General features: G+C 46.9%; 1 protein-coding gene across 3 annotated transcripts in view; it reads right to left on the bottom strand.

Moving 5' to 3' along the window:
* Positions 1 to 22,494, bottom strand: part of CFAP57 (cilia and flagella associated protein 57) — a 136,528-nt gene that overhangs the window by 57,790 nt on the left and 56,244 nt on the right. For all 3 annotated transcript variants that reach the window (XM_045028833.1, XM_045028830.1, XM_045028832.1), the window contains exons 8-9: positions 15,384 to 15,549; positions 14,809 to 14,922 (exon numbers count right to left, since the gene is read on the bottom strand). In XM_045028833.1, coding sequence (XP_044884768.1) covers positions 14,809 to 14,922; positions 15,384 to 15,549 — 280 coding nt within the window. The remainder of the gene's footprint in view (positions 1 to 14,808; positions 14,923 to 15,383; positions 15,550 to 22,494) is intronic.

Below are 22,494 nucleotides of genomic sequence, written 5' to 3'. Positions count from 1 at the left end.
GCCGGCTATTAACTGCCAGGCAGTTCAGGTGTCCCTCCCCCATGGATGTGTGCTGCTCCTGCCCTCTGTCTTGGAGCTGCTCCTGGGAGCCTCCTGCTTGCTGGTGGGGGGAGGGGGGGGGAAAGGATGCTGATGTCAGGGTGTCCCCCTCCCCCTGCTCCTTTACCCCATTCCACAGACCAGGGGAGGACAGGACAGGGCTCAGGATGGAGGAAGCTTGCTGGCAGCAGCTGCTATCTCAACTTGCTGATCTACTTAAAAAGGCAATGTACTTAGAGTGGGGTCAGCGTACTTAAAGGGGCAAAATACATCTCTCTCTCTCTCACACACACACGTCTCTGTCTCTCTCTGCCATGCTGTGTCTCCTCCCATAATTCATGCTGCCTAGCAGAGTATAAGGGTATGTCTACACTACAGGATTATTCCGATTTTACAGAAACCAGTATTTGGAAACACATTATATAAAGTCGAGTGCACGCGGCCACACTAAGCACATTAATTCGGCGGTGTGCGTCCATGTATAGAGGCTAGCATTGATTTCCAGAGCATTGCACTGTGGGTAGCTATCCCATAGCTAAACCCATAGTTCCCGCAGTCTCCCCCGCCCATTGGAATTCTGGGTTGAGATCACAATGCATGATGGGGCAAAAACAGTGTCGTGGGTGATTCTGGGTAAATGTCGTCAGTAAATCCTCCTTCTGTGAAAGCAATGGCAGACAATCATTTTGCGCCCTTTTCCTTGGATTGCCCTGGCAGACGCCATAACATGGCAACCATGGAGCCCATTCAGCCTTTTTTCACTGTCACCGTATGTCTACTGGATGCTGCTGACAGACATGGTACTGCAGTGCTACACAGCAGCATCCTCTTGCCTTTGCAAGTTAGCAGAGACGATTCCCAGTCATATTCTACCGTCTGCTGCTGTCATGGGTGCTCCTGGCTGGCCTTGGTAAGGTCATGGGAATGACTCCCCAGGTCATTCCCTTCTTTAAGTCTTGTCTAAAGGGAGAGTCAGTCCTGCCTAGAATATCAGGCAAGTCTACTAAAGAACCAGAGAGGCAAACAGCCGCTCTGGGTCAGAGCCCCAGACATCCCACAGAAACGATGAGCTGCATGCCATTCTAGGGGGTGCCCCTGCAACAACCCCACCCATTGTTTCCCTTCCCCCCCCGGGCTACCATGGCAGTTATCCCCCCATTTGTGTGATGAAGTAATAAAGAATGCATGAATAAGAAACAACACTGACTTTATTGCGTCTGCAAGCAGAGATAAAAGTGGGGGGAGGCAGCCTCCAGCTGCTATGATATTCCAGGCAGGACTGAATCTTCATTAGACATTAAATGGGGGGAGGGGAGCATAGCCTGCAGCTTCTATGATATTCCAGGCAGGACTGAATCTCCAGGAGACAAAGCTTAAAGAAGGGAATGACCGGGAGTCATTCCCATTTTTGCCGAGGCACCCTCGGCCGACCTCACCGAGGCCAGCCAGGGGCACTCATGGGATGATGATGACGGATACCAGTCATATTGTACCATCTGCCATCAGAAAGGGAAGGGAATGCTGCTGTGTAGCGCTGCAGCACCGCGTCTGCCAGCAGCATCCAGTAGACATACGGTGACATTGAAAAAAGGTGAGAAACGATTTTTTTCCCTTTTCTTTCATGGGGGAGAGGGGCTGACGACATATACCCTGAACCACCTGTGACAATGTTTTTGACTCTTCAGGCACTGGGAGCTCAGCCAAGAATGCAAATGGTTTTCGGAGAGTGCGGGAACTGTGGGATAGCTAGAGTCCTCAGTCCCCCCTCCCTCCCTCCGTGAGCGTCCATTTGATTCTTTGGCTTTCCGTTACGCTTGTCTCAGCTCCTTAAGTTTCACACAGCACTGTGTTGAGGCCCTGTTGTGGCCTCAGTCTATCATAGCCTTGGAGATTTTCTCAAATGCTTTGGCATTTTGTCTTTTGGAACGGAGTTCTGATAGAACAGATTCATCTCCCCATACAGAGATCAGCTTCAGTATCTCCCGTACGGTCCATGCTGGAGCTCTTTTTTGATTCTGGGACATGGTCACCCATGCTGATCGGCGCTCCACGCTGGGCAAACAGGAAATGAAATTCAAAAGTTCGTGGGGCTTTTCCTGTCTACCTGGCCAGTGCAGTCACAATGGTGCACTGTGGGATAGCGCCCGGAGGCCAATACTGTCGAATTGCGGCAACACTAACCCTAATCCGAAATGGCAATACCGATTTCAGCGCTACTCCCCTCGTCAGGGAGGAGTACAGATATCGGTATTAAGAGCCCTTTATATCAATATAAAGGTCTTCGTTGTGTGGACTGGTGCAGGGTTAATGTAATTTAACGCTGCTAATTTCGATATAAACTCGTAGTGTAGACCAGGCCTGAGGCTACATTAACAACATGTTAACCCTTGAGAGCTCAGCCGAGTGCTAGTTCATAAGAACATAAGAACGGCCGTACGGGGTCAGACCAAAGGTCCATCTAGCCCAGTATCCTGTCTACCGACAGTGGCCAATGCCAGGTGCCTCAGAGGGAGTGGACCTAACAGGCAATGATCAAGTGATCGCTCTCCTGCCATCCATTTCCATCCTCTGACAAACAGAGGCTAGGGACACTATTCCTTACCCATCCTGGCTAATAGCCATTAATGGACTTAACCACCATGAATTTATCCAGTTCTCTTTTAAATGCTATTATAGTCCTAGCCTTCACAACTTCCTCAGGTAAGGAGTTCCACAAGTTGACTGTGCGCTGTGTGAAGAAGAACTTCCTTGTATTTGTTTTAAACCTGCTGCCTATTAATTTCATTTGGTGACCCCTAGTTCTTGTATTATGGGAATAAGTAAATAACTTTTCCTTATCCACTTTTTCCACATCACTCATGATTTTATATACCTCTATCATATCCCCCCTTAGTCTCCTCTTTTCCAAGCTGAAGAGTCCTAGCCTCTTTAATCTCTCCTCATATGGGACCCGTTCCAAACCCCTAATCATTTTAGTTGCCCTTTTCTGAACCTTTTCTAGTGCCAGTATATCTTTTTTGAGATGAGGAGACCACATCTGTACGCAGTATTCGAGATGTGGGCGTACCATCGATTTATATAAGAGCAATAATATATTCTCTGTCTTATTCCCTATCCCCTTTTTAATGATTCCTAACATCCTGTTTGCTTTTTTGACTGCCTCTGCACACTGCGTGGACATCTTCAGAGAACTATCCACGATGACTCCAAGATCTTTTTCTTGACTCGTTGTAGCTAAATTAGCCCCCATCATATTGTATGTATAGTTGGGGTTATTTTTTCCAATTTGCATTACTTTACATTTATCCACATTAAATTTCATTTGCCATTTTGTTGCCCAATCACTTAGTTTTGTGAGATCTTTTTGAAGTTTGTCACAGTCTGCTTTGGTCTTACCTATCTTGAGCAGTTTAGTATCATCTGCAAACTTTGCCACCTCACTGTTTACCCCTTTCTCCAGATCATTTATGAATAAGTTGAATAGGATTAGTCTGAGGACTGACCCTTGGGGAACACCACTAGTTACCCCTCTCCATTCTGAGAATTTACCATTAATTCCTACCTTTTGTTCCCTGTCTTTTAACCAGTTCTCAATCCATGAAAGGACCTTCCCTTTTATCCCATGACAGCTTAATTTATGTAACAGCCTTTGGTGAGGGACCTTGTCAAAGGCTTTCTGGAAATCTAAGTACACTATGTCCACTGGATCCCCCTTGTCCACATGTTTGCTGACCCCTTCAAAGAACTCTAATAGATTAGTAAGACACGATTTCCCTTTACAGAAACCATGTTGACTATTGCTCAACAGTTTATGTTTTTCTATGTGTCTGACAATTTTATTCTTAACTATTGTTTCGACTAATTTGCCCGGTACCGACGTTAGACTTACCGGTCTGTAATTGCCGGGATCACCACTAGAGCCCTTTTTTAATATTGGTGTTACATTAGCTAACTTCCAGTCATTGAGTACAGAAGCAATAAGGCATTCCCTGGGAAATATCTCACCCTCTTCCACCCTCTGACTCCACCACCTCAACCGAGCTTAACAATCATCATTGCTGTGTACCGTACTAAATTGTTTGTTTAAAACGTATACTGTGTGTGTATAAATAAAATATAGGCTTGTCTGGCAAAAAAAATTTCCCTGGACCCTAACCCCCCCTTATTTACATTAATTTTTAAGGGGAAATTGGATTCACTTAACATCGTTTCACTTAAAGTAGCATTTTCCAGGAACATAACTACAACATTATTACTTACTGAATGGGAGAGGCAACCTAGTGACAGATGATGTGGAAAAAGCTGAAGTACTCAATGCTTTTTTGCATCCGTCTTCACTGACAAAGTCAGCTCCCAGTCTGCTGCACTAGGCAACACAATATGGGGAGAAGGTGAGCAGCCCTCAGTGGTGAAAGAACAGATTAAGGACTATTTAGAAAAACTGGACATGCACAAGTCCATGGGTCCAGATCTAATGCATCCAAGGGTGCTGAGGGAGTTGGCTGATGTGATTGCAGAGCCATTGGCCATTAACTTTGAAAATTTGTGGCGATTGGGGAAGGTCCCAGATGATTGGAAAAAATCAAATATAGTGCCCATATTTTAAAAAGGGAAGAAAGAAAACCTGGGGAACTACAGACTGGTCAGCCTCACTTCAGTCCCCGTAAAATCATGGACCAGGTCCCCAAGGAATCCATTTTGAAGCACTTGGAGGAGAGGAAGGTGATCAGGAACAGTCAGCATGGATTCACCAAGGGCAAGTCATGCCTGACCAACCTGATTACCTTTTATGATGAGAAAACTGGCTCTGTGGATATGGGGAAAGCGGTGGAAGTGATATATCTTGACTTTAGCAAAGCTTTTGATACAATCTCCCACAGTATTCTTGCCAGCGCGTTAAAGAAGTATGGATTGGATGAATGGACTATAAAGTGGATAGAAAGATGGCTAGATTGTCAGGCTCAATGGGTAGTGATCAACGGCTTGATGTCTAGTTGGTAGCCAGTATCAAGCGGAGTGCCCCAGGGATTGGTCCTGGGGACGGTTTTGTTCAACATCTTTATTAATTATCTGGATGATGGGATGAATTGCACCCTCAGCAAGTTTGCAGATGACATGAAGCTGGGGAGAGAGGTAGATATGCTGGAGGGTAGGGATAGGGTCCAGAGTGACCTAGACAAATTGGAGGATTGTGCCAAAAGAAATCTGAGAATGTTCAACAAGGACAAGTGAAGAGTCCTGCACTTAGGAAAGAAGAATCCCATGCACCGCTACAGGCTGGGAGCAGTTCTGCAGAAAAAGACCTGGGGATTACAGTGGATGAAAAGCTGAATATGAGTCAACATTGTGCCCTTGTTGCTAATAAGGCCAACGGCATATTAGGCTGTATTAATAGGAGCAGTGCCAGCAGATTGAGGGAAGTGATTATTCCCCTCTATTCGGCACTGGTGAGGCCACACCTGGAGTATCACGTCCAGTTTTGGTCCCTCTACTACAGAAGGGATGTGGACAAATTGGAGAGAGTCCAGTGGAGGGCAACGAAAATGATTAGGGGGCTGGAGCACGACTTACGAGGAGCTACTGCAGAAGAGTGATGGGGGGGGGGGGATTTGATAGCAGCCTTCAACTACCTGAAGGGAGGTTCCAAAGAGGATGGAGGTAGGCTGTTCTCAGTGGTGGCAGATGACAGAACAAGAAGCAATGGTCTCAAGTTGCAGGGGGGAAGGTCTAGGTTGGATATTAGGAAACACTATTTCTCTAGGAGTGTGGTGAAGCATTGGAATGGGTTACCTAGGGAGGTGGTGCAATCTCCATCCTTAGAGGTTTTTAAGGCCTGGCTTGACAAAGCCCTGGCTGGGATGATTTAGTTGGTGTTTGTCCTGCTTTGAGCATGGGATTGGACTAGATGACCTCCTGAGTTCTCTTCCAAAACTAATATTCTGATTCTATGATTCTAACGTTAAGCGAGGAGTTATTATAGTTATCACTGTCTGTTTTTTAGCCCTGGTCTGCACTACGAGTTTAGGTCGAATTTAGCAGCATTAGATCGATTTAACCCTGCACCCGTCTACATGACAAAGCCATTTTTGTCGATTTAAAGGGCTCTTAAAATCGATTTCTGTACTCCTCCCTGACAAGGGGATTAATGCTTAAATCGACCCTGCTGGGTCGAATTTGGGGCAGTGTGGCTGTAATTCTATGGTAGTGGCCTCCGGGAGCTATACCAGAGTGCTCCATTGTGACCGCTCTGGACAGCACTCTCAACTCAGATGCACTGACCAAGTAGACAGGAAAAGCCCCACGAACTTCTGAATTTCATTTCCTGTTTGGCCAGCGTGGAGAGCTGATCAGCACAGGTGACCATGCAGAGCTCATCAGCATAGATGACCATGGAGTCCCAAAATCGCAAAAGAGCTCCAGCATGGACTGAATGGGAGGTACAGCATCTGATCACTAATGGGGAGATGAATCCGTGCTATCCGAACTCCGTTCCAAAAGACGAAATGCCGGAATATTTGAAAAAATCTCCAAGGGCATGAAGGACAGAGATTATAACAGGGACCTGCAGCAGTGCTGCATGAAGCCTACCAAAGAACCAGAGAGGCAGACGGCTGCTCCGGATCAGAGCCCCAGACATGCTGCTTCTATGATGAGCTGCATGCCATTCTAGGGGTGTCCCTACAACTACCCCACTCCTGTGCTTCCCTCCTCCCCCACCCTCCCAGGCTACCTTGGCAGTTATCCCCCCATTTGTGTGACGAATTAATGAAGAATGCATGAATCTGAAACAACAATGACTTTATTGCCTCTGAAAGCGGAGATCAAAGTGGGGAGGGGAGGGCGGTTGGCTTACAGGGAAGTAGAGTGAACCAAGGGGGTGGGTTTTCATCAAGGAGAACAAACAGAACTTTCACACTGTAGCCTGGCCAGTCATGTAACTGTTTTTCAAAGCTTCTCTGATGCACAGCGCGCCCTCCTGTGCTCTTCTAACTGCCCTGGTGTCTGACTGCGCGTAATCAGCGGCCAGGCGATTTGCTTCAACCTTCCACCCCACCATAAACGTCTCCCCCTTACTCTCAGATATTGTGGAGCACACAACAAGCAGTAACAACAACAGGAATATTGGTTTCACTCAGGTCTAACCAAGTCAGTAAACTGCGCCAGCGAGCTTTTAAACGTCCAAAGGCACATTCTACCACCATTATGTACTTGCCCAGCCTATAGTTGAACTGCTCGTTACTACTGTCCAGGCTTCATGAGCCATGGGAGCAGGGGGTAGGCTGGGGTAGGTGCGACTGCGCGGTGCTGCCAACTGGGAGAGCAGCCTGAGGCAGAAGCCTCCAGCTGGCATGATATTCCAGGCAGGACTGAATCTCCATTAGATGAAACTTAAAGAAGAGAATGACCTGGAGTCATTCCCATTTTTGTCCAGGCGTTCCCAACTGACCTCACCGAGGCCAGACAGGAGCACCCATGGGATGACGATGATGGCTAGCAGTCGTATTGCACCATCTGCTGTCCACAAGGCAAGGCAAGGGGATGCTGCTGTGTAGCACTAGAGTACCGCGTCTGCCAGCAGCACCCAAGAGACATACGGTGACAGTGAGCTGAGCGAGCTCCATGCTTGCTGTGGTATGTCAGCTGCAGGGGTAACCCAGGGAAAAAAGCGATAAACTATTTTTTGCCCTTGCTTTCACGGAGGGAGGGAGGGGGGCCTGATGACACGTACCCAGAACCACCTGCGACAATGTTTTTGCCCCATAAAGGTAATAATTGGAGATATACCAATCTCCTAGAACTGGAAGGGACCTCAAAAGGTCATGGAGTCCAGCCCCCTGCCTTCACTAGCAGGACCAATTTTTGCCCCAGATCCCTAAATGGCCTCCTCAAGGATTGAACTCACAACCCTGGGTTTAGCAGGCCAATGCTCAAACCACTGAGCTATCCCTCCCCCCATCAGGCATTGGGAGCTCAGCCCAGAATTCCAGTGGGCGGCGGAGGCTGTGGGAACTGTGGGATAGCTACCACAGTGCAATGCTCCGAAAGTTGACACTAGCCTTGGTACTGTGGACGCACACCGCCGACTTAATGCACTTAGTGGGGACACACACAATCGACTGTATCAAATCGATTTCTAAAAAATCGACTTCTATTAAATTGACCTAATTTCGTAGTGTAGACATACCCTTAATTTTTCTCAAAATGTTAATTATCACTTAGGTGGTGGGCTAAGATTGGTGGAAAATATTGTTTTGTTAAAATTATTGTTTAAGTTATAGCTAAGCAGGACTCAAGTTTCATTACAAAAACCAGGATCCAAGAAGGAAACCAGAGAGAGAAAGAGGAAAGAAGAACTACTCACCTCCAAGACACAACCCATGACCGAAGCTGCCAGAATACTCTGCACGATTGTGACGTGCAGCAACAAGAACCCATATGAGACTATCCTGGCCTGGCCAACAGGGAAAGTATGCCTGCATGATCAGGACTGGTGAGCATAGCATTGTATGCTTAGCGTGTGTATTCTGCTTGGTAATTGTTAATAAATAGAGGTTAAGGATATTACTGGGTAAGGCTCTTTCACTGGGTAAAGGTCATGCAAACCCACAGAAGGTTACGCCCTGAGCCATAATGGGTAAGGGTGGGTACTTAAATTGACCAGGTTGCGCCCTGAACCTAGAATGGGTAAGGGTGGGTGTCTTCTGCCCCGAGTCCAGGATGGGAAAGGGTGGGGTGCCTAAATTAACCGGATTACACTTCGAGCCCTGTAGTAGGAAGAGAGCCTAAGACATAAGCCCTTGTATTAGAGGTCTGGTATGAGGCCTGAGACCTGGGCTAAAGTAGTAGTCAAAGCTTTACTAATATAAAGCAAAAGCAAGCTATGAGCAAAAGGCAGAACCTGCTCACAGAATCTGGCAAGAACAGGGCTGATACTGCAGAAATACACATTCCTAAGAAGTGCTAGGCACAGAGTACTCGCGCAAACACATCCTGATATCAAGTGGTACCAGAACATCCTGATATTAAGGATGGTACAAAAACATTCCCCAAGGATAACAGGAACACACTGACCCACCCGCCCTAAAAGATAAGGTCAGGATGACAGTACATAATAAAGATTTTTTAATCAAACCAACATGTACAAGGTGATGGGCGATAACTAGCCACGTCAGGGGGCAGTAACTAACTATGTCAGAGGGGCAGTAACTAACTTGTTTGTATCAGCGTATAAAGATGTATCTTAGAGGGAGTGTCTTTGTCTAGCCTAGGGAGGAACAGAAAGTCCCATCTTTCACTGAGCTGGTCCATCGTTACAGGCATACATGTATTAGTGGTATGGTAGAGTCTGCGGGATACTAGTACCACAGGGCCTTAACTGGACCCATTACAGCCTCATTAATGGGTAAGGCCACTTTGGAGGGAGCTGCTGCAGTCAGAATGTCAATAAGGCTGTGGGATGATTCCTTAAAATCCTCAGTCTCAAGCCCCAGGTTAGCTGCTATCTGCTTCAGAAGGTCCTGATGGGTTAGATATGAACAAGAGGCTGCCAGGCAGCTCTCTAACTCCACATTCTACAAGCCATTACCCTCTGATCCCACTGATGATTACCAAAAGAAACTACACCATCTGCTCAAAAAACTCCCTAAGAAAGCACAGGAACAGATCTATACAGACATATGCCTAGAACCCCGACCAGGTGTATTCTATTTGCTACCCAAGATCCATAAACCTGGAAATCCTGGATGCCCCATCATCTCAAGCATTGGTACTTTAACAGCAGGATTGTCTGGCTATGTGGACTCTCTCCTCAGGCCCTATGCTACCAGCACTCCCAGCTATCTTCGAGACACCACTGACTTCCTGAGGAAACTACAATCCATCAGTGATCTTCCAGAAAACACCATTCTGGCCACTATGGATGTGGAAGCCCTCTACACTAACATTCCACACAAAGATGGACTACAAGCCATCAGGAACAGTATCCCCGATAATATCACGGCTAACCTGGTGGCTGAACTTTGTGATTTTGTCCTCATCCACAACTATTTCACATTTGGGGACAATATATATCTTCAAGTCAGTGGCACTGCTATGGGTACCCGCATGGCCCCTCAGTATGCCAACATCTTTATGGCTGACTTAGAACAACGCTTCCTTAACTCCCGTTCCCTAACGCCCCTACTCTACTTGCGCTACATTGATGACATCTTCATCATCTGGACTCATGGAAAAGAAGCCCTCGAGGAATTCCACCGTGATTTTAACAATTTCCATCCCACCATCAACCTCAGCCTAGACCAATCCACACAAGCGGTCCATTTCCTAGACACTACTGTGCTAATAAACGATGGTCACATAAATACCACCCTATACCGGAAACCCACTGACCGCTATACTTACTTACATGCCTCCAGCTTCCATCCCGGACACACCACATGATCCATTGTCTACAGCCAAGCTCTAAGATACAACCGTATTTGCTCCAATCCCTCAGACAGAGATAAACACCTACAAGATCTCTATCAAGCGTTCTTAAAACTACAATACCCACATGCTGAAGTGAAAAAACAGATTGACAGAGCCAGAAGAGTACCCAGAAGCCACCTACTACAGGACAGGCCTAAAAAAGAAAATAACAGAACACCACTAGCCATCACCTACAGCCCCCAACTAAAACCTCTCCAGCGCATCATTAAAGATTTACAACCTATCCTTAAAGATGATCCCTCACTCTCACAGATCTTGGGAAACAGGCCAGTCCTCGCTTATAGACAGCCTCCCAACCTGAAGCAAATACTCACCAGCAACCGCACACACCATACAATATAAACACTAACCCAGGAACCTATCCTTGCAACAAAGCCCGATGCCATCTCTGTCCACATATCCATTCAAGTGACACCATCATAGGACCTAATCACATCAGACACGCCATCAGGGGCTCGTACACCTGCACATCTACCAATGTGATATATGCCATCATGTGCCAGCAATGCCCCTCTGCCATGTACATTGGCCAAACCAGACAGTCTCTACGCAAAAGAATAAATGAACACAAATCTGACATCAGGAATCATAACATTCAAAAACCAGTGGGAGAACACTTCAACCTCTCTAATCACTCAGTGACAGACTTGAAGGTGGCAATTTTGCAACAAAAAAACTTCAAAAACAGACTCCAAAGAGAAACTGCTGAACTTGAATTAATATGCAAACTAGATACTATTAACTGTGGCCTAAACAAAGACTGGGAATGGTTGGGTCATTACACCAATTGAATCTATTTCCCTATGTTAAGTTCTCCTCACACCTTCTATGGGCCATCTTAATTATCACTTCAAAAAGTTTTTTTTCCTCCTGCTGACGATAGCTCATCTCAATTGATTAGACTCTGCCTGTTGGTATGCATACTTCCACCTTTTCATGTTCTCTGTATGTATAAATATCCCCTGTCTGTGTGTTCCATTCTATGCATCCGAAGAAGTGAGCAGCAGCTCACGAAAGCTCATGCTAAAATAAATTTGTTAGTCTTTAAGGTGCCACAAGTACTCCTGTTCTTTCTGCAGAAGTGAGTTACTCAGCCTCAAGACAGCCTCCTCTGGGGAGGAGGAGGAAGAAGCTTGCACCAGAGGAGGGGCTCCTTCCTCTTCCTCAATGACATCCATGGTAGCCACATCCTGAATGCTGGACCTGAAGTCAGGGTCCAGTGCCAATAGGGAAGGGGCGGTAGCCCACTCTCAGAAACAAACGGGTATGATTGATGAGAAGGAGGACTAGGTACCAGGGGAAACCCCTCCGGTTCCAGTATGGGCACTGCATAGGCTACTGATCCACTGGCCAGGTGCTGGTGGGGGGGACCCGCACCGAGGTCTGGCAGCACTGGGTACTGGTGGTGGCCCTGAGGCTCAACATAGTGTTCTCCTTTGAACTCAGAAGAAGAGTTCTCCTTTGGTCACCACGGTGGCGCAGTACCTCTCTCTGACTCTACTCAGTGCTGGGGGTCCAGGGACCATCAGCAGACTGGAGATGGTCACGACAATGGTATCAGGGTCGGCTTGCCCCTAGAAGGTCCTGGGAAGCCCGGTGCTTGGAAGGAGCTCAAACCACCATGCTACTTCCTGTTCACAGACATCAGAGCCAGCAGCTGTCCCATCAGAGTTGGGGAACCAGGAGAGAAAGTAAGTCCCTAGCCACTGCAAAGGCCTCTGGGGTCAATAGAACTGTCAGACTGCTTGTGCCACGGAGGCTTCTGGGTGTCGGCGGAGGGTCCTGCACCAGACAAAATGTTCTGGGCGGATTTGACGGTGCCACCATAGGACCAGGGGTGGAGGAGTGGCCTGATGCAAGTCACAGTCCACTGCCTTCCCCATGTTTGTCCTTCTTCTGCACTGGTGAGTGCCCTCTGTTAGTGCACTGCTTTTTGTGCTTCTTCTTCAGCACTGGAGATGGTGAACAGTGCCAGGAAGAGCGCAGTGCTGGAGGAGCGCTTCGCACCAAAGCCGAAGTGCTTGGTGCAGAATTGGTGCAGCTTGGCTCTGAGGCCGGTCTTAGAGTGGCTTCCATTAGGATAGCCTTCAGTCTTATTTCTTTATCCTTTTTTGTGCAGGATCTAAAGTTCCGACAACTGTGGCACTTGTCCCTCATGTGAGTTTCTCACATACACTTCAAGTGGTTGGAGTGCGGGTCGCTCACGGGCATAGGTTTGCCGCAGGAACCACAATGTTTGAAGCCTGGGGACCGGGGCATGTCCAGCTGCTGGGGTGAAAAATGTCCCTCGATGATAGGGACTATCTATTCACAGTAACGCTAACTATAATACCTATATACACTAAAATTATACTTAAAACTAATAAACTATGAATCGGAATCCAAAAACCATTGGAAAGAAGCCTTGCTGAAGCAAGAGGGGCTGTTCCAGTAACAGTCACAGACAGTAAAAAGGAACTGAGAGGGTGAGTGGCTGGTGGCGCCCCTTATACCGGCGCATAATCATGCAGCACCAGAGGTGCTAGAGCCAGCCCAATGGATACCGCTGAGGGAAAAATCTTTGGCAATGGTGCACATGGCGTGCACACACCTAACGTGGCATGGACAAGAAGAACCAATCTTTTAATGAATTTTTTGTAAAAATATCCATATTTTCCAGGTCATTAATAAATATTAAGCACAGGCTGTAGAACAGAACCTTGTGGCACCTGCTTCCAGCTTTCTGCCATGATGAAAATTTACCATTTATTTCTTTGTAACTCTGCTTCCTGACTGTTAGCCAATCTCTGATAGAATCATAGAATCATAGAATCTCAGGGTTGGAAGGGACCTCAGGAGGTCATCTAGTCCAACCCCCTGCTCAAAGCAGGACCAAACCCAACTAAATCATCCCAGCCAGGGCTTTGTCAAGCCTGACCTTAAAAACCTCTAAGGAAGGAGATTCCACTACCTCCCTAGGTAACCCATTCCAGTTCCTCACCACCCTACTAGTGAAAAAGTTTTTCCTAATATCCAACCTAAACCTCCCCCTCTGCAACTTGAGACCATTACTCCTTGTTCTGTCATCTTCTACCACTGAGAACAGTCTAGATCCATCCTCTTTGGAACCCCCTTTCAGGTAGTTGAAAGCAGCTATCAAATCCCCCCTCATTCTTCTCTTCTGCAGGCTAAACAATCCCAGTTCCCTCAGCCTCTCCTCATAAGTCATGTGCTCCAGCCCCCTAATCATTTTTGTTGCCCTCCACTGGACTCCCTCCAATTTATCCACATCCTTCTTGTAGTGTGGGGCCCAAAACTGGACACAGTACTCCAAATGAGGCCTCACCAGTGCTGAGTAGAGGGGGATGATCACATCCCTTGATCTGCTGGAAATGCCCCTACTTATACAACCCAAAATGCCATTAGCCTTCTTGGCAACAAGGGCACACTGTTGACTCATATTCAGCTTTTCGTCCACCGTAACCCCTAGGTCCTTTTCTGCAGAACTGCTACCCAGCCATTCGGTCCCTAGTCTGTAGCAGTGCATGGGATTCTTCCGTCCTAAGTGCAGGACTCTGCACTTGTCCTTGTTGAACCTCATCATATTTCTTTTGGCCCAATCCTCTAATTTGTCTAGGTCCCTCTGTATCCTATCCCTACCCTCCAGCGTATCAACCACTCCTCCCAGTTTAGTGTCATCTGCAAACTTGCTAAGGGTGCAGTCCACACCATCCTCCAGATCGTTAATGAAGATATTGAACAAAACCGGCCCCAGCACCGACCCTTGGGGCACTCCACTTGATACCGGCTGCCATCTAGACATGGAACCATTGATCACTACCCGTTGAGCCCGACCATCTAGCCAGTTTTCTATCCACCTTACCGTCCATTCATCCAGCCCAGACTTCTTTAACTTGCTGGCAAGAATACTGTGGGAGACTGTATCAAAAGCTTTGCTAAAATCCAGAAATAGTACATCCACTGCTTTCCCCTCATCCACAGAGCCGGTTATCTCGTCATAGAAGGCAATTAGGTTAGTCAGGCATGACTTGCCCTTGGTGAATCCATGCTGACTGTTCCTGATCACTTTCCCCTCCTTTAAGTGGTTCAGGATTGATTCCTTGAGGACCTGTTCCATGATTTTTCCAGGGACATTACAGTTCTTTACCTCTCCCCTATGACTACTAAGTTCCCTTCATAGCCCCTGATGAGAGACTTGGATATAGGCTTTTTGAAACTTCTAATAAATTATATCTACCAGTTCTCCTTTAGCCACTGCTATGGTAGGCATTGCACACTGACCTTCCCATTGTGTCCTTTCAGATTATTAACATTCTCAAAGCTGGTGGTGGAGTAAATATGAATCACATTTCCATTAACTGCAGCGAAAAGATGACCCCCATTACTGAAGGTGCACTGGAGAGAGAGAGAGAGAGAGAGAGAGAGAGAACACACACAACTATTACTGAATGTATGATGGACACACAGAAAGAAACCGACAACATCCAGTCGCTTACTGAAGTTGCAATACAGTCACCAGTGTTTGAAGATCATGCAAGAAGAAACCTCCATGTATGGACATCATTTTTCATGATGCCCCTTCATCTCCTAGGACCCTCTTCTTAGCTACCCCATGGGTCTGATGCCCCTTTCTCCTGCAACTTCCACTTCCACAGTGCTTCTCACCTCCCTGGTGACTCCCAGGTCCCAAGCCCCCATTATGCCCTTTTTCATTCAGGATTGCCTCCTCAGATTCTCATATCTCAACATTCACACTATTGTTCTCCTCTCCCAACTCAACTCCCACATTGTTCCCACCATGTCATTCACCCCACTTCACAAGCTCCCCTGATCTGAGATTCTGTGTCGCTCCTCACCTCTCTGCACCCTCTCACAGTGAAGTCCTTAAAAGTACGGATGTCATCAATTAGCAGGTTCATAAGCCGTAGTTTGTCAGAAAACCCAACCAAAACGTAAAGGCCAGTGGGATGAAGAGAAACTGCATATGCTTCTTCCTGGTACTCCTTATACAAGTCCAAAGTGCTGCAAGAAACACCACAGTCAGTAACACAGCCCAAGTCACACACTTATAAACAGCTAGACAGATGTCTAGCCCTGCACTGAGAATTGCTGCAAGACCCCCTGTAGAGATTTAGGTGCTGTGAAACAATCAGCCACATTACTGTCACACAGGTGATATAGTCAATGAACAGGAATTTGGGCACCTGAGATCTACTTGTCTATGGGGAAAGGTTCTCTTGGGGTCTGCTGTGTCAGCTATCTTCGAAGAGCTGGGACAGCACACAGAGGGAACACACGCATGCAGCCAAGTGATATCAACATTGAACAGAGCAGAGCACCACACTGGTAGCATCTGACAACACGCATTATGGTAGAGTCTTTAATTACATTATCACATACTATTTTTTCCACAGGAAACCTGCCTCATTCAGTGCACAGAATGGATGGCGCTCACTTAATGAGCAGTTATTCAATATTTTGTTTTCTCCTTGATTAACGTGTGGCCTCATTCCTTATTTGCTGCACATGACTCAAACTTTGCTCTGAAGACAGAATTACTGATTTCCTCACTAATTTTTCTATGGTGCTCATTATTATAGTATCTGAGTGCTTCATAAACATTAATTTATGTTCACAAGTCCCCACGTTAGATGAGTGGGTATTATTATCCCCATTTTACAGATGGGGAAACTGAGACAGAGAGATTATGGTGAAAAGTATTCACTAATCTGAGACATAAGTACACAAAAATGGCATACTGGATCAGATTAATGGTCCATCTAGTCCAGTATCACATCTACCAACAATTGCCAGCCCCAGATGCTTCAGCGAGAGTGAACAGAACAAGGCAATTTTTCAAGTGATCAATCCCCAGCTGTACAGTCCCAGCATCTGGCTGTCAGAAGTTTAGGGACACTCAAAGCATGGGGCTGCACCCCTGACCATTGCAGCTGATCCCCACTGATGGACTTGTCCTCCTTGAACGTATCAAATTCTTTTTTGAACCCAGTTATATTTTTGGCCTTCGCAACATCCCCTGGCAATGAGTTCCACAGATTGACTGTGCGTTGTGTGAAGAAGTGTTTCCTTATGTTTGTTTTAAACCTGCTACCCATTAATTTCATCAGGCGATCCCTGGTTTTGTGTTATGTGAAGGGGCAAATAACACTTCCCTATTCATTTTCTACACACCATTCATGATTTTATAGACCTCTATCATATCCCTCTTTAGACGTCTTTTTTCTAAGATGAACAGTCCCAGACATTTTAATCTCTCCTCATATGGAAGCTGTTCCATATGCCTAATAATTTTTGTTGCCCATCTCTGTACCTTTTCCAATTCTATATATCTTTTTTGAGATGGGGCAACTCGAACTACATACAGTATTCAAGTTGTGGGCGTACCAGGCATTTACATAGAGGCATTATATTTTCTGTTTCATTATCTATTTCTTTTCTAATGGTTCCTAATATTCTGTTAACTTCTGCCCATTATCCCCAAATTTGCCTTCTTCTGTGTCTATCCCAGTCCCATCTCTATCTCACTGTTGGTTCTTCATATCATCCCACTCTCCTCACCTAGCCAGTCCCAGTCTCTACTCTTAAGGCTTCTGATCCCAGTTCAAGCTCTTTTCTTGGCAGCCAGTCCCAGTCCTCCACCCTTCCCACCTTCCACAATATGTCTCTCTTCCCGCCCAACTCCAGCCTCTCCCTCCACCCCTGCAACATTTCCTGTCCCCATTGGCTCCCAGGCTTCCCATCAAGTCTCAATGTCCTAACTTCCCCTACCTACTTTTCTCAGTCTCTTTGCCCAGACAAAAAACGGTTACTTACCTTCGCGTAACTGTTGTTTTTGAGATGTGTTACTCATGTCCATTCCAATTAGGTGTGCACGCACTGCGTGCATGGCAGCTGGAAAGTTTTTCCCCTAACAGTATCCATCGGGTTGGCTAAGGTGCCTCGTGGGGTTGTGCCTTTATAGCACCCTGCCGACCTGCCACCCCCTCAGTTCCTTCTTGCTGGCTGCTCCAACAGAGGGGTAGGAGGGTGGGTATTGGAATGAACATGAACACAACACATCTCGAAGAACAACAGTTATGAGAAGGTAAGTAACCGTTTTTTCTTCTTTGAGTGCTTGTTCATGTAAATTCCAATTAGGTGATTACCAAGCCCAAGTTTTGGAGGCAGGGTTGGAGCTCAAAGGTTCCTTGACTGTAGCACCGCTCTACCAAAGGCTGCATCATCTCTGGCCTACTGGGTAATAGCGTAATGCGAGGTGAGGGTATGTATAGCAAAAGGTTTTTTAGCCATATAAATAGGAAGAAAACCAAGAAGGAAGAAGTGGGACCACTTAAAACTTTAAACGGAATGGAGATTAGGGATAATCTTGGAATGGCACAATATCTGAATGAATATTTTGCCACGGTCTTTAATGAGGCTAATGAAGGGCTAAGGAATAGTGATAGTGGGACCGATGGGAATGAAGATATCGGGGTAGACATTACGGTATCTGAGGTGGAGGCCAAACTTGAACAGCTTAACGGAAGTAAATCGGGGGGCCCGGATAATCTTCATCCTAGAATATTAAGGGAATTGGCGAGTGATATTGCTAGCCCGTTAGCGATGATTTTTAATAAATCTCTAAATTCGGGGATTGTACCGTTGGACTGGAGATTAGCTAATGTAGTTCCTATATTCAAGAAGGGGAAAAAAAGTGACCCGGGTAACTACAGGCCTGTTAGTTTAACATCTGTAGTATGCAAAGTAATGGAAAAAATTTTGAAAGAGAGAGTGGTTAAGGAGCAGGAGGCCGATGACAACTGGGATAGATTACAGCATGGATTTACGAAAGGTAGATCGTGCCAAACCAATCTGATCTCCTTCTTTGAGAAAGTAACAGATTTTTTAGACAAGGGAAATGCGGTGGATCTAATATATCTGGATTTCAGTAAGGCGTTTGATACGGTACCGCATGAGGAATTATTGGTTAAATTGGAAAAGATGGGGATCGAAATGAAAATCCAGAGGTGGATAAGGAGTTGGTTAAAGGGGAGACTGCAGAGGGTAGTACTGAAAGGGGAACTGTCGGGTTGGAGGGGGGTTACCAGTGGAGTTCCTCAAGGTTCGGTTTTGGGTCCTATTTTATTCAATCTATTTATTGCTGACCTGGGAACCAAGAGTAGGAGTGGGCTGATAAAGTTTGCGGACGACACCAAGTTGGGAGGTATTGCCAATTCGGAGAAGGATCGGGATATCCTCCAGGGAGATTTGGATGACCTTGTAAACTGGAGTATTAGTAACAGGATGAAATTCAATAGTGAGAAGTGTAAGGTTATGCATTTAGGGATGACTAACAAGAATTTTAGTTATAAGCTAGGGACGCACCAGTTGGAAGTAACGGAGGAGGAGAAGGACCTGGGAGTCCTGGTTGATCGTAGGATGACTATGAGTAGGCAATGTGATGTGGCCGTTAAAAAAGCTAATGCGGTCTTGGGTTGCATTAGGCGGGGTATTTCTAGTAGGGATAAGGAAGTGCTAGTCCCGTTATATAAGGCGTTGGTGAGACCTCATTTGGAGTATTGTGTGCAGTTTTGGTCTCCCATGTTTAAGAAGGATGAGTTAAAACTGGAACGGGTACAAAGAAGGGCCACTAGAATGATCCGAGGAATGGAAGGCCTGTCGTATGACAGGAGACTTGAGGAGCTCGGTTTGTTTTCCTTAACCAAAAGAAGGATAAGGGGAGATATGATTGCACTCTTTAAATATATCAGAGGGATAAATACCAGGGAAGGAGAGGAATTATTTCAGCTCAGTGCTAATGTAGACACGAGGACAAACGGATATAAATTGTCAGTCAGGAAATTTAGGCTTGAAATTAGACGAAGGTTTCTAACCATCAGGGGAGTGCAATACTGGAACAGCCTACCGAGGGAAACAGTAGGGGCGAAGGACCTCCATGACTTTAAGATCAAGCTAGATAAGTTTATGGAGGAGATGGTATAATAGGATAATGGGCTTAGTCAATAGGTCAATTAAGTGCCAAACTGGTACTTAATTGGGTCAAATTGGGTCAATGATATGATATTCTTAACCTCTTTCAGAGGGTATGGCTGGAGAGTCTTGCCCGCATGCTCGGGGTTCAGCTGACCGCCATATTTGGGGTCGGGAAGGAATTTTCCTCCAGGGCAGATTGGCAGTGTCCCTGGAGGTTTTTCGCCTTCCTCCGAAGCATGGGGCAGGGGTCGCTTGCTAAAAGAGTGGGTAGATCGGCTAATGTGGCCTGCATCTTGCAGGAGGTCAGACTAGATGATCATAATGGTCCCTTCTGATCTTGAATTCTATGATTCTATGATTCTATGATTCTATGATTACCACGTTGCAGCTCTGCAGATTTCCTACGTCAGAACTTGGGCCAGGAATGCCGCTGATTATGCCTGCACCCTCGTGGACTGCACTGTAAGCAGAGTGGGAAGTACCTTCGCCAGTCGTAGCATGCCTGGATGCAGGACATGATCCAAGACGAGATCCTTTGGGAGGAGACTGGAAGGCCCTTCATTCAGTCTGTTACTGTGACAAACAGCTGAATGGATTTCCAGAACGGTTTTGTTCATTGATGTAGAAGGCTAATGCCCAGTGAACGTCCAATGAGTGCAGTTTTTGCTCCCTGCTGCTTGAGTGTGGCTTAGGATAGAAAACTGGGAGAAAGATGTCCTGGTTAATGTGGAACTGGGAGACAACCTTTAGGGAGGAACGCTGGATGAGGTCTGAGCTGAACATTGTTCTTATAGAACACTGTGTACGGAGGCTCAGAAGTTCGTGCCTTGAGCTTTGACACTCCCCTGGCTGATGTTATTGCTACCAGGAATGCCACCTTGTGATACAGCAAGGAACATGTCGCCAGCAGTTCAAAGGGTGTCCCCATCAGGCTGGAAAGGACCAGATTATGGTCCCAGGCTGGGACCGGCTGTTGTATGTGAGGGTAGAGTCTGTTGAGACCCTTTAGGAAATGACTCACCATCAGGTTGGCAAACACTGACTGACCCTGCACGCCTGGATGGAAGCCCAAGATAGCGGCCAGGTGGACCTTTACTGACGACAGGGTAAGCCCTTGCTGTTTGAGGTGGAGAAGGTAGTCCAATATGACAGGTATGGATGCTAGAGTTGGAGACGGAAGGTATTGAGAAGACCAAATTGAGAATCTCTTCTATTTGACCAGGTAGGTAGCCCTAGTGAAAGGTTTCCTACTAGCAAGGAGGACTTGTCTGACTGAGTCCTAACAGGTGAGCACTATCGGATTCAGCCATAGAGCTTCTATGTTGTGAGGTGTAGCAATTCGAGGTTTGGATGCTGGAGACGGCTGTGATCCTGAGTTATCAAGTCTAGGAAGAACAGTAAGGTGATTGGGCTTCCAAGAACATTTCCAGAAGAGAGGTGTACCAGTGCTGATGGGGCCAGGCTGGAGCTATCAATATCACCGAGGCCTCATCCCTCCAAACCTTGAGGAGCACTTTGTGAACGGGAGGTACAGGAGGAAACGAGTACAGGTGGTGTTCCTTCCGGGGCAGGAGGAACGCGTCCGTGATGGAGCCCGGGCTGTGATTCAGAAAGGAGAAAAACTGCTGGCACTTCCTGTTGCGTCACGTGGCGAATAAGTCTATCTGGGGAAACTCCCACTGTTGGAAGATAGTGTTCGCAACATCCAGGCATAGGGACTGCTCGTGGCTGTGAAAGGATCTGCTGAGATAATCCACCAATTCGTTCTGTACTCTGAGGAGGTACGATGCCTCCAGGTGTATCGAGTGAGCTATGCAAAAGTCCCTTAGTCTGAGGGCTTCCTGGCACATGAGAGAGGAGTGTGCACACCCTTGTCTGTTTATATAAAACATTACTATTGTATTGTCCATCATGACCAATATACATTTCCCTTCCAGATGAACTTGGAACGTTTGGCATGCTAGACGGACCGCTCTCAGCTCCCTGATGTTGATGTGAAGGGACAGCTCTGCCTGAGACCAGAGGCCATGTGTCCTGAGGTCTCCCAAGTGCGCGCTCCTCCCCAACACTGATGCGTCCATCACCAGCGAGAGGGCTGGCTGTGGTCTGGCGAAGGGAACCCCCGCACACACTGCCTGCGGGTTGAGCCATCCCAGGAGGGAGTCAAGATTAGGATGAGGTAGAGTGAGGATCTTGTCTAGACCATCCCAAACTGGTCGATACACCCAGGCCAGCCACGCCTGAAGAGGCTGGAGTCTCAGCTTGGCGTGGTGTACTACATAGGTACAAGCGGCCATGTGTCCCAGAAGCTTTAGGCAGTTCCTTGCTGTGGCAGTAGGGAACTGCCTGAGGCTTCGAATGATGTCACCCAAGGACCAGAATCACGATTTCGGGAGGTACGCCCTGGCCTGTGTAGAGTCCAGTATCACTCTTATAAACTATCTGCTGCACGGGGAATAAGGTTGACTTTTGTACATTCAGAAGGTGGCCCAGGTCATCAAAAGTAACTCTTGTGAAGCTCACTTGTGCCTCCACTTGTGTCCTGGAGCGGCCCTTGATTAGCAGGGTCATCGAGGTCCATAAACACTTGCACACAACGGTTGCATAGGAACGCAGCCATGACTGCCATGCACTTGGTAAACACTCGAGGATATGCTGACAGATTGAACAGGAGGACTGTGAACTGGTAATGATTGTGGTTCGCCACAAATCTGAGGTACCTTCTGTGGGAAGGCATGATTGAAATATGAAAATAAGTGTCCTTCAACTCGAGGGCAGCATACCAGTCCCCTGAGTGAGGCCCTAGCTACAAGTGGGTCCTGTTCCCTGCCCTCAGAGCTAAGGGAATCTTGGGTGCTCGGTGTTCCGGTGCAGCCCCAGGTGCCAGAATTGGTGCAGTCGATGCCAACTATGTCAGTGCCGGCACGGTAGATGTGGATGCTAGTATCAGAGTTGGTGGTGTCAGTGCCGAGT

Source organism: Mauremys mutica, chromosome 8 (assembly GCF_020497125.1).
Source record: "Mauremys mutica isolate MM-2020 ecotype Southern chromosome 8, ASM2049712v1, whole genome shotgun sequence".
NCBI classification, from domain to species: Eukaryota; Metazoa; Chordata; order Testudines; family Geoemydidae; genus Mauremys; species Mauremys mutica.
The sequence above is the reverse complement of the archived record's forward strand: the minus strand, read 5'-3'. Positions and strand labels throughout refer to the sequence as shown.